The following is a 12,853-nucleotide window of genomic DNA, read 5'->3' as shown; positions in this document are numbered from 1 at the left end:
TAGAAGTCTTTTGAAAGACATCAAAGAGAAACATAAAAATCAGTGTTGCTACTCACATTGTTGTCCTCTTGTCCATTCCCATGTCTACAACAGGCGCCCTCCACATGTGTTCATGGATGAAACACAGAGCTCAGATTCTCTAAGCTCTTTACTTTCTCTCATTTGTCATGACACAACTACTGCTCATCCTCTGAGGGACACGGTGTCACAATGACCCCTCCACTGTGGACATGGTACACACGAAACCAAATTAAGGTGGAGGTTGGTCTGAAATGTGATCTTAAGTCAACCGTAATGACAGTCTTGGCTCATGTTTTTTCTAGTGTTTATTGATTCAGTGCAAATCTTTAAGAACTATTCACCCTCTGAACAAATCAATTATGATATTGCAAAAAAGTACTTTATTTAGAGTATAACAACATGGTGGGGGGGAGGAGAGTCACTAACATTTCACATGCAGCTTAAGCGGACCAGTTTTACCAGAACTCAGGGGGTTGGAGCCTTTACACTGGTAATCACCATCATCCCATTTCAGGACAGGGTCTATGGTGAGGTGTCTGCGGTCAAGTGACAGCCTCATTCTTTCTGTGTCCTGCAGACTTGCACCATTAAAAAACCACTCAATGGTTTCAGCATCTGTGTCGCAGGTAAAAATCACAGCATCATACTCGTTGACTATTGTGTTGGTGGCAAAGAGTGTGGGTACACTCACACGCCCTGTGGAGAAACAGAGAAAGGGACTCATTGAGAATGGGCTTCAGACATGCAGCCACATGGCTTCCTTAGAGATCTCAGCCACTCACAGCCCACAGTGACTTATGTATAAAGTTCACCAGAGGGTAGTCCAGGCAATTGTGTTAGTTTCACTGCCAATATTAAAAAATGAGCTACAGCTCATCTGTGTCCCCATATAACTTCAGGCAAAATATAGCCAGAGACAATGAAATAAAGAACAAACTGACAGTAAGCAAAGAGGAGGGAGGAGGGGAATAACAGGGAAGAAAAGAAGGAAAGGGTCATCAAGGAACATTCACGATGAATCCATAAACAAAGCCAAAGGAATTGTGGGTTGAGGGTGGGGTGGGCAAAAGTGGTAGCAGGAAAATAGAGACAGATGTACTTCAACAATGCTCAAAATAATTAATTAATTTTAAAAAAAAGAAAAGGCCAGGATTTCAATAGAAGAAGTACAGTCTTCATAGTGAATGGTATTGAACAGCAATTTCCACATGAAATGTAATGATGTCTGATACTACACAAAATTCAGTCAAAGTTATATCAAAATTAATTTCATAACATCAAAACTAACAAAAATTAAGTCAAATTATATCAGATTCTAAAGGTTAGACCTCACCATTTAAAATGCTTATAAAAAGTATTGAGAGGAGTATTAGAATATTGAATTTAAAATGATTTTGTGAAGATGACATTAGGAAGACAGGCAAAAACAAGTAGAGACTTGGAATATTCTCAAAATGAAAATCTCTTTTCATCAAAAATAACAGCAAAAGAAATGGAAGGAGTAATCGAAAAACTCCCATTATACAAAAGCCCTGGACCAGATGGGTTCACAGAAGAATTTTACAAAGCATTTAAAGAACAGCTAACCCCTATTCTTCACAGACTATTCCAAAAAATTCAAAAGGATGGAAAACTCCTAAATTCTTTTTATGAAGCCAGCATCATTCTAATTCCAAAACCAGATAGAGGCACAACAAACAAAGAAAACTTCAGGCCAATATTGCTAATGAAACATAGATGCTAAAATCCTCAACAAAATATTGGCAAATTGCATCCAACAATATTTCAAAAAGATCATACACCATGACCAAGTGGGATTCATTCCAGGGATGCAAGAATGGTTCAATACTCACAAATCAGTAAATGTAATACATCATATAAACAAAAGCAAAGACAAAAACCACATGATCATATCAATCAATGCAGAAAAAGCCTTTGATAAGGTACAACACCCATTTATGATAAACACATTCAGCAAAGTGGGAATAGAGGGAGCTTTCCTCAATATAATAAAGGCCATATATGAGAGACCTACAGCCAATATCATACTCAATGGGCAAAAACTAAAAGCTTTTCCACTAAGATCAGGAACAAGACAAGGATGTACACTTTCACCACTGCTATTCAATATAGTATTGGAAGTTTTAGCCACAGTGATCAGGCAAGAAAAGGAAATAAAAGGCATCCAAATAGGAAAGGAGGAAACAAAACTGTCACTGTTTACAGATGACATGATACTGTACATAAAAATCCCATAGACTCTACCCCAAAACTGCTTAATGAATTTGGCAAAACAGCTGGTTACAAAGTCAATATCCAGAAATCAAAGGCATTTTTGTATACCAACAATGAATCAGGAGAAGCAGAAATCAAGGAAAAAAATCCCATTCGATATAGCAAAAACAAAAATAAGATATCTGGGAATAAACCTAACTAAGGAGGTAAAAAACCTGTATGCAGAAACCTACACAGCCCTGAAGAAAGAAATCAAGGAAGACACAAACAAATGGAAACATATACCTTGTGCATGGATTGGAAGAATTAACATCATCAAAATGTCCATACTACCCAAAGCAATATACAGATTCAATGCAATACCTATTAAAGTACCAATGGCATATTTCACAGACATAGAACAAACACTTCAAAAATTTATATGGAGCCATAAATGAGTCCGAATAGCAGCTGCTCTTTTGAGAAAGAAGAACAAAGTAGGGGAGATCGCAATACCTGATATCAAACTGTATTATAAGGCCACTGTAATCAAAACAGCCTGGTACTGGCATAAAAACAGACCCATAGACCAATGGATTAGAACTGAGAGCCCAGAAATCAACCCAACTCTCTACAGTCAATTAATATTCGACAAAGGGGGAAGTAACATAAAATGGAGTAAAGATAGCCTCTTCAACAAATGGTGTTGGGAGAACTGGACAGCTACGTGCAAAAAATGAAACTTGAGCACAGACTTACACCATACACCAAAATAAATTCAAGGTGGATGAAAGACTTAAATGTAAGTCGTGACACCATTAAAGTCCTAGAGGAGAGCATTGGCAAGAAAATCTCAGATATTTCACGCAGCAACTTCTTTACTGATATGTCCCCTAGAGCAAGGAATGTAAAGGAAAGAATAAACAAATGGGATCTCATCAAAATAAAAAGCTTCTGGATGGCTAAAGAAAACAGTATTAAATTAGCAAGACAACCAACTGTATGGGAAAACATATTTGCCAATGATACCTCAGACAAAGGTTTAATCTCCAAAATATACAAAGAACTTACACGACTCCACTCTAAGAAAACACCCAACCCAATTAAAAAATGGGAAAAGGACTTGAACAAACACCTCTCCAAGGAGGACATACAGAACATTCAGAGACATATGAAGAGATGCTCAATTTCATTAGCTATCAGAGAGATGCAAATTAAAACCACAATGAGATACCACTTTACACCAGTCAGGATGGCTATCATAAACAAAGCAACAAACAACAAATGTTGGAGAGGTTGTGAGGAAAAGGGGTCCTTAGTTCACTGTTGGTGGGAGTGCAGACTGGTACAACCATTATGGAAAACAGTATGGAATTTTCTCAGAAAAATAAAAATCGACCTGCCTTTTGACCCAGCAATTCCACTGCTGGGATTATATCCTGAGAATCCTAAAACATCAATATCAAAGAACCTATGCACCACAATGTTCATAGCAGCACAATTTACAATAGCCAAGAGTTGGAAGCCACCTAGGTGCCCATCAGTAAATGAATGGATCCAAAAATTGTGGCACATATACACAATGGAATTCTATGCTGCAGAGAGAAAGAAGGAGCTACTACCTTTTGCAACAACATGGATGGAACTGGAAAGCATTATGCCGAGTGAAATAGGCCAGGTGCTGAAAGGCAAATACCATATGATCTCACCTTTAACAGGAAGCTAAACAACAAAACAAACAAGCAAGCAGAAAAAAAAAAAACCAAAGACACTGAAATAGAGAACAAGGGAATAGTGACCAGAGGGGAGAAGGAAGGGAAGTTAAGGGGAAAAAGGGGGAGGGATTTGGAGGAACAAATAGGAAGGACACAGGGACGAGAACTAAGGGGGGGGGAGAAAGGGGAGGGAGGTGGGGAGCAAGGGGCGGGGGAGGCTGGGATGGGAAAAATAGACAAAAAAACTGTACTTGAAAAATAACTAAATAAAATTTTTAAAAAAAGGAAAGAAATCTTACAAAAAGAGACATAACTCATTGAAAGGCAACTCATGAAATGTGAGAAGATAGTTTGCAAATCATATGAGAAATAAAAAGTTAATATCTAGAACACAAAAAAAATAGCTAAACTCAACAACCACAAAACTAAATAATCTTATTTAAAAATGGAATAAACCACTTGAACAGACATTTCTCCAGAGAATATATACAAGTGACACATAGTTACAGAAGATGCTCAACAACACTATTATGTACAAAAATGCAAATCAGAACTCTCAAGGTTGAATTTGTTTCTTGTGATGTTGGTTATGGTTAACTTTGATCTGCAGGAAAGAGAAAAAAATGTCCTGTGTGGTACCTCTGATATCTCCAAAAGCTTCTTCAAGCATAGTTGGAGCCTCTCACCTCTCAGTCAACTTAGTCTTAGAACTAACAAGGCAGGTCAGCATATCACAAGAACATATTTGGGAATCAGAGCACTGAGAGGATGCATGTCCTCCATCTATGTCTGGGGGGAACTGCAGACTTTCTCAGGTGTCAGTTCAGTATCAGTATTGGTTAAGAAAACACATAAGACAGAGATTCAGAAGGAACACTGCAATTCTCCTGCTTCTTTACTGACCACTTGACTGTCTGCCTGACTAGAAGCAATTCATTCCAGCTGCACAAACATCCATTGCCCAGCTGAGATGTGTTTCTATGAAGCACTATTTTCCAGGACATCTAGAGACTAGGTGGGAGTTTATCAGAAATAACACATAGAGAACAGAAGCTAGCCAGTGATAAGTTGACTACTCAGGCCCTAGGCTAAGAGATAGGTGAAGTCGTTTCAGGTAAATGTGACTGAAATGAGACAGTGAACCAATGAATGACAGAGCAGGTTCCAAGAGATGATTTATCAAAGAGGAAAAAGGACAGGTTGAAGCTGATAATGGCAGCAGAATCATGTGCTCTGCCCTTGACCCTTAAAGCCTTTCTGTTTCCCCTGAGGGCAGGTGAGGATTTGTGCAAATGTAAAATTAGTGTCTTAGAGCAAGTGGGCAGCATACACTTGCTAAAATTCTGGCTCTAGTGGGCAATTTGTGTTAAGTGCTTATTAGACAGAATTTGAAAAAACACTTAAAATTCTTCTGTATGTGAAAATTATTATTAATACCCCAGGCCCAAGACCAATAGCAAATCCTGTTAGGGTGGGTGGGGATAGGAAGAAGCCCGGCTGGACTACAGCCAAGATGGCCCCAGGACTACAAATCAAGATGGCCAACATTCAAAATGGTGCCCAGAAAAAATGGCTGATGTCCAATCTGAGAGCCGGATGGGGGGTCTCTGCTAAAAGGGACAACTGCACAGCACCCTGAGTCCCAGGCTCACCAATGCTGTATCGCTGCTTTGCTCAGAAGGGACCAATCCCCAGCTCCCACTAGAAGCCAATAGAAATAAAACCCCACCATTTTTCCTGTTCAGAGGATGAGCTTCTCTGATCTCCTCTAAAGAGCAGGGAACTTCCTCCAGGAGCATCTACCTCAATAAAGCTCTATATTTTGCCTACTTTTGTGGCTGATTGACATTTTTTCCTCAGCGGAGCCTGAAAGAAACCTTTCAAGTCCTATTTTATTAGAGAAAAGAAAAGGATCTGAGATGATGGTCTTACTTCCTGGGACCACGAAAGCCTGTTCCCTGTGGTGAGGATTCTAAGGACTCTGTATCCAGGTTACAGGCTCTGAAGAGATTTGGATCATTCATTCATTCAACCATCATTTATTTCTTCCTAATTTATAAAAAGCAACTGAGTGCTTGTTAAATGTTCTTCCTGAGCTGGTTTCAGGGGCAGAGTGGAGAATGAGAAAGGAAAGTCCTTTCACTTATATGTGCTGGGAGAGACTGTACCAGAACAGGAAACAAATACGTGATGTCAAGTCCAGTGTAGGGAGGTGTGGATGGGCAACCTGAGGGGGGATGCCTGGGTAATCTAGGCAATGATTCTGATTGTTACTAAAGATAAAGTTTTCTTAGAGTACAAACAGGTTGCCTCCCTTTTTTCTCCTTCGCAGACCAAATTTATTCCTGTGATTGAAGACACCTATCAGAAAAGGCTCTGAACTACTTTGTTGGTTTAGGAATCCCAAGAGTCCCTCATAAGGCCCGAGGGGTAGAGAAATTAAGTCTTTGGCTACAAGCAGAACTCTAGTGACTCTGATCCCCTGCTCACAGTCTGTGTGACTCTCCTTTAGTGACTGTATCTTCCTGTTTCTCAGTTTCTTCTCAATGAATATTTGGCTGCCAGGGTATCAGTGTAATGACTATAAAATGTTTAGAGGATCTGACCTAAATCTTGAAATAGAAGAGCTGCACAAAAGAGTCATCTGTTAATAATTGACTGCCAGAGAGAACCCCTGGGTCACCCCTGATGAATGAAGAGCTTCCAGAAGCATCTCTTTTTCTCAGTTTTTTTTTAGGGAATGCTGACCTTTTGTGAAATTTACTCGAGACTCCCAAGATAGCCAGCTAGTTACAAGGACATTGTCTAACACTGCTCTTCACACAAAACTCAGGTGAGGAGAGACGAAACTTCATTTCTGGTGAGATGCAAGTCTTGGTCAGGAACTTTGACTGGTGACAGCCTCAGGAGCCTTGTGTATTGGGCAACCATTAAACTGTTACACACTCAGCCCTTCTGAGGAGGCCAAACCCAACCTAGCATAGGCTCATCAGGGTCCTTGGAGTAAAGAACCCTGTCCCAGGGGGGGACAGGCTTCTTGGGAGGGGTTTCTGAGCTGAGCTGTGTAATAATTTCAAAGGTTCTCTCAGCCTGTGCACTGACCTAGTAAAGCAGTCATACTCAAGGTGAAGTTAAAAGGCAGGTGCTCAGGATGCTGAAATTAGTCTGGTCTCTCTCTGCTGACTTAGCCCCATCAAACTGATTCTTCTGTCTGCACTGACAGTCTGCAAGGCTGAAATTTGAGGAGGGAAGTGAGGTCTTAGCAAGTTTGTCTGTATTCTCCGTGTATCTTGCATGAAGTGTTAAAATCCATTCTGAATCAGAATGCCAAGGGGAATGGAGGTAGTGTCCAAGGTATATCAGTCCTGTGTGTGAAGTGGAATTCACCCCACCTGACACCCAGAGGCCAGAGAGCAATTACTTACGGTATACATCTATTCGTCCACATGCTATCATTTGCTGGCAGCCTCGTACTTGGATCTCTACAGTGTAGATTCCTGAGTCTCTCATGGTGACATTCTTTAACACCAAGGACCCATCACCGTTTACTATCGCTCGTGCACCTTGAGGACCTCTTACAAAGTTTCCTTGGCTGACTAAAAGATATGCAATATTATTATGGATGTCAACGTTTCCTCCCCTGTACCACAGAAAAAGTTCTGCATGGGGAGCATGATGGCAGATACGAAGAGTCACATCATGCCCCTCGAGACCATCAGCTGATACAACTGTCACTTGGGCAGTGGTGGGCTGGCTCCAGAAGTTTAAGAGTGAGACTAGAAGATAAGAGGAAAAAAGAGCATCATTATTTTTATGTATGTTTTAGGATGGAAAGATAAGGCCCTGAATCCTGGGCAGGTCTCTTTATGTCTCAACCTTGGTCTGTAGGTGAGTTGTTTCTCTCAGGTCAAGGTCAGAGACATGGCCCTCTTTACTTCAGCACTTCTGAACCTTTTATTTTAGAGATTTCAAATCCTCTTCTTTGGTTGTTTGTCTTGCTTACCCCTTCTCTGTGCTCAAATGCCACCTGATACTCAGGGGCATTTATGAAAGGCACCTTTGCCAACTACCTTCTCTAAAGATTCTCTGCCTTCACTTTCTGGCCTGCCCCTACTCTCTTTTTTCATCACCATTGTGGATACCTGACCTCACATCTATATCTTTCCTTGTCCCTCTCTCCTATATAGAACATGGGCTCAATGAGAACAGGGCTTGTCTCATCTTGTATTCCAGTGACTGCAACAGCCTGGAAATACATGGCTTTGAGTGAATGCGTGATCCCAGTGTCCTGTACATCCTGTGATCTGTTGACCCATTTCAAATGTTGGTGATGAAGACAATGTCTAAGACTCCTTATTAATTTTCAGGTGCTTCCTGTTAAATCAGAATATCAGCATAATGAATAACAGGAAATGCACAGTAACTGAGGGTTTTCTGCCTCTCACCACTTCGAGATTATGAGATTTTTCCTCTAGCTGAGCCCCCATCCTCATCCTACTCTGCTCTTCTGTCCTTTAGCTTCAGGTAACATCAAAAGCCTTCCCTCATTTCTCAGGGCACTGGTCTCTTCAACAGATTCTAGCCAGTTCTGTGTCAGATAGTTAGTCTACCCCAAGGAATTCTCTCCTACTTACCAACAAGCAGGAGCCCTTGCCAGTGGACAAATCCTCTGTGATTGGAGATTGAAAGAAACCCCATGTCTCTTCTGTCACTGCCTCTTTTAGAGAAGGTTGAGTTACTCTAAATCTTTCAGGCACCTCTGTCTAGAATGTTGCAATCTGCTGTGTGTCCTACCTGTGTGGTTGGCTTTATTCTGTGGCATGTTTACTATTCTTGTCATGTGGGCTGGGTCTGGGCACATTACCCTTCCTCTCCCAGACATAATTTTTGCCACCCTTATAGCTTGTAACCAGTACTTTTTTCTTATACTTTTATTCCCTGAAAACTTCTAAGGCCTCTCAATACCACACATTCACAAATACAAACTCACATATTGTGTTATGAAAAGGAAAAGGTGGGGTGTCTGGGTTTCAGGCATTTCCCACAGCTTCCTGTCAGGTGTACAGTAGCCTCCCCCTCAGCCCTCTCTTTTTCACATTTTACCTTTTCTTTCAGAGCAGGAGTTGTAGAACTAACTCTGAAAAACCTGTCAAAATAATGTCACCCCTCTGGTGCATTGGATCCCCTGTGAAACTTTTCAAACATCTCTATTTCCAGGTGAAATCTAGAAAATGCAGCTTCAGCAGCTCTCCAGATAATGTGGGTGCCCATTCAAATTGTGATGTTTTGATATGAATGTAGAACCTCCCGTCTGTCTACTTTGTGCACAAGGGAAGTCTCCAGGTCCTTTTATTTTATTTTTTAAAATTAATTAATTTATTTATCTTTAGAGGGGAAGGGAGGGAAAGAAGGAGAGAAATATCAATGTATGGTTGCCTCTCGTGAGTCCCCTGCTGGGAACTGGCTTGCAACCCAGGCATGTGCCCTGACTGGGAATCGGATCGCAATTGTGTGGTTCGCAGGCCCGCGCTCAATCCAGGTCCTTTTATACTACAGATTCTGAAATGGGTGAGAGACTTTTCACCCACAGTGGACATCTGACAAGCTGCCAGGAGAGGTTGATCTAACTGGCCTGTAGGATACACTTGTAATAGCAAGGGTGATGGGGGCACATGTGTCCCTGAGGGGCTGACCTACTAAGGACAACATTGGTCACTACTGTGACTTGGTCTTGGGACCACTTGGTCTTTCAGTACCACTCAGAGAGCCATAGGTGTCCTAAAATTCTACATTATTTCTGTTTGTGACACAGAAACCCAGCTGGGCACTGGGTCCTCTCCATGTTCTCAGTGCTCTGGGGTGTTTTTTCCTGCTAGCACAAAGGTCACAAGAGATGCCTCCGGGTGTGAGCAGGTGTCAAGCTTGGCAACATTTGCAGACTGGACCTTACTTTTGTCTCAAGTTGTCACCACATTGACATTTGCTTTCCGGGAAAAATAGGGAAAACCAGGAGTCTCAGTAGGACATATAGTTTTGAAGTGTGAAGTAGGACATGTCCTGCATGTCTTAGGAAGAACAAAGTTTGGGGAAACTTGGGTGCCTACTGGCTTTCTGTTTTTTAGGGGACGGGTTCATGTAGATAATCCCTGTCCATGCCTGTTTGTTGGACCTGTCGTTTTGCTGCTGGGCTCTTTGAAAAACCTCCAATTTCTGCTTGGGTGCCTTTCTTGTGTTCACCTTGCCTTGCCATGGATGATGCCATTCATGAGGTACAGAGCAGCACTGATCACCATGAGGGAGGTAGTGGTCCAAGGCCCTGTCAAAGTAAAAAAAGTCCAAATAGATACATCAACTTAATGAGTTTATCTGAGTCAAATTGACCTCATATGTCTGGGAGAGAGGTTTCAAATCCTGTGAAGTCAGTTTTGTAGCTTGTTTTATACATTATAATCAAAATAGAAGGTGAATAAGGATGCATAAAAACTATTAGGAGGTGAGAGAAAACATAAAAGGAAAGTCTCTAGAACTGGGTAAAAGGCAAAATGGAGAAACACACACACATATATAATGTGTTATATGCATATATAACATGTGTTATAGGTGACATATAACATATGTTATATATAACATGTGCGTTTTATGTTGGTGGGTACAGGCTAATTCACATGTACAGGACATAGAGAAGATGTGCAGGGGACCGGATAACATAAAGAGTGGTGGTCTCACACACTTGTCCCAGACTCTGGCTTTTGAATGACTCAGCTTAGAAAATCCCTCTGATGTGTCAAAGTTATGCTATCCAAGAGGTAAAGAAAAAAAGAAGCTGTCAGGGCTCACTCACTAAAGGTAAGGAGTGACCTTTGCTATAGAAAATGGAGCCTGGGGTGCGGTAACCTGCCATCACCAACCAAACTAAAATTTTCTGATCAGAATATGCTATGAAGTTGGTCAGGCCAGCTATGTGGCCCTCTGAGCTTGTGAGGGTTTCTACACAGCCCCTTTTCTTAACAGTCTCTACAAGTAGCAGACTGGACAGAAAAGGCAGAAGGGAGGGCCCAAGAAAGGCCTGTTAAATTAGGGGATGAAAATCAGCCTCCTCCATCTACTTATTCAAAGACAGGTTCCTGTGTCTATTTCATGTTTGTCTCAATGTTGCTCCCTAGAGGACAGAGGTAGACTTGCAGTTAATGTCAGGTGATGCACAGGATGTTGACCAATGTAGGATGAGCCCAGGGAAAAGGCAGGCATTGTTCCTAATATTATGAGTCCAGTGTCAGGAGAACTATCCCACCAGGGAGATACACTATTTCAGACAGAGCTCTGTGCTTCCAAGTGTTCAAAGGAAGGACCTGGTGAAGATTCTTCTGAGGCTTTTGGATGAGGGTGCTGGCCTGAAATGCTGATCCCCAAAATGCCCTATGTGTCCACCATCACTACACTGGGACATTGCATGTAAGTCATATCTGTGTCCCTGTCTGCCCACAGGGCCAGGAAGCAAGAGCATCTCCAGGTGGATACTCAACCAGGGGCCCTGTGTGTTCTGTTAGGGGAAGAAAGGTTCTTGTAAAAACATCAACCCCTCTGAGATGGAAGCAAACACACATTCTGGTCTCTCCTGTTCCTTTCGGCACAAGAAAGAAACAAGGTAGGACATTTCCCTTGTTCCCCAGGCCATCATGACCTAGACAGATGGCTTCAGAAACAACAGGCAGGTATCCCTCAGACCATCAACTCTGTGAATGAAAAGTCACTCCTTATTCTTATCAGGTCTGGGATAAGACTGAAACTGAAAGCTCACTTCTAGGACATTTAGTCATTAATTAAAGTTATTGAGTGCCTAATTTATTACCAAACATTTCTCTCATGGCTAGTGATGCTGAGTATCCTTTCATATGTCCTGGAACCCTCTGTATGTCCTCCTTGGAGAAGTGTCTGTTCAGGCCCTTTGCCCATGCTTTTAAGTTGGTCCTTTGTCTTCCTGGAGTGGAGAGTCCTGTGAGCTTTTTATGTATTCTGAAGAAAAAAACCCTGTCCCAGATGTCACTAGTTAATATGTTTTCCCATACAGTTGGTTCCTTTTTCATTTTGATGATGTTTCCCTTAGCCGGGAAGAAGCTCTTTGTATTGATGAGATTCCATTTGGTTATGCTTTCCTTTGTGTTCTCTGCTCTAGGGGACATGTGTGTAGAAATATTGCTGTGTGGAATATATGAGATTTTCTTTCCTTTGCCGTATCCTAGAATTTGTATAGTATTATATATACTTAAGTATTGTACCCATCATCAGTTTATTAAAAAAAACTGGTACATTTACAGAATTGAATACTACATAGCAGAAAGAAAGAAGGAACTCCTACCCTTCAGAACAGCATGGATGGAACTTGAGAGAATTATTCTAAGTGAAATAAGCCAGGCTGTGAAAGACAAATACCATAGGATCTCACCTATAAGTGGGACCTAATCAACAAAACAAACAAGCAAGCAAAATATAGCCAGAGACTTTAAAATAAAGAACAAACTGACAGTAACCAGAGGGAAGGGACCACAGAGGTAAGGCTGGATTGGGGAGCAGAAAGAAGGAAATTAATCTTCAAGGAACATAAATAAAAGCCCTATGGAAAAATCCAAAGGGGATAGAATTGAGGAAGGGAAGAGGTTTTTGGTGGGGTGGGGGAAAGGAAGGTGGCAAAATGGAAAAAAGTAAATTTCAACAATAAAAAAATGATAAAAAGCAAATAAAATATTACCAAACCAGTTAAAATATTGACATTGTTTTGTCAATCTAAGTGTATCAACTTTTGTCTTCTTATTACAGAAAATTTAGAAGATATATTTGAATCTGGTAATAAAAATGTTTCATTCTGTAGTGTTCACTGCTTCCCTCTCCTGGGCAACTTAATTCCT

At 41.2% G+C, this 12,853-nt stretch overlaps 1 protein-coding gene across 1 annotated transcript; it reads right to left on the bottom strand.

The window, feature by feature from the left end:
- Positions 1-370: 370 nt before the first annotated feature.
- Positions 371-8,715, bottom strand: LOC119062805 (carcinoembryonic antigen-related cell adhesion molecule 21-like). The gene is made up of 3 exons (XM_037163868.2): positions 8,585-8,715; positions 7,376-7,726; positions 371-717 (listed from the first exon to the last, which is right to left on the bottom strand). The coding sequence occupies exons 1-3, from the start codon at positions 8,646-8,648 to the stop codon at positions 443-445; spliced, it is 690 nt and encodes a 229-aa protein (XP_037019763.2). The 5' UTR covers positions 8,649-8,715; the 3' UTR covers positions 371-442.
- Positions 8,716-12,853: the final 4,138 nt, after the last annotated feature.

The sequence above is a fragment of the Artibeus jamaicensis genome, unplaced genomic scaffold, assembly GCF_021234435.1.
Source record: "Artibeus jamaicensis isolate MK-2021 breed Jamaican fruit bat unplaced genomic scaffold, CSHL_Jam_final scaffold_11, whole genome shotgun sequence".
In the NCBI taxonomy this organism is placed as follows: domain Eukaryota; kingdom Metazoa; phylum Chordata; class Mammalia; order Chiroptera; family Phyllostomidae; genus Artibeus; species Artibeus jamaicensis.
This window is presented reverse-complemented; position numbering and strand designations above follow the sequence as displayed.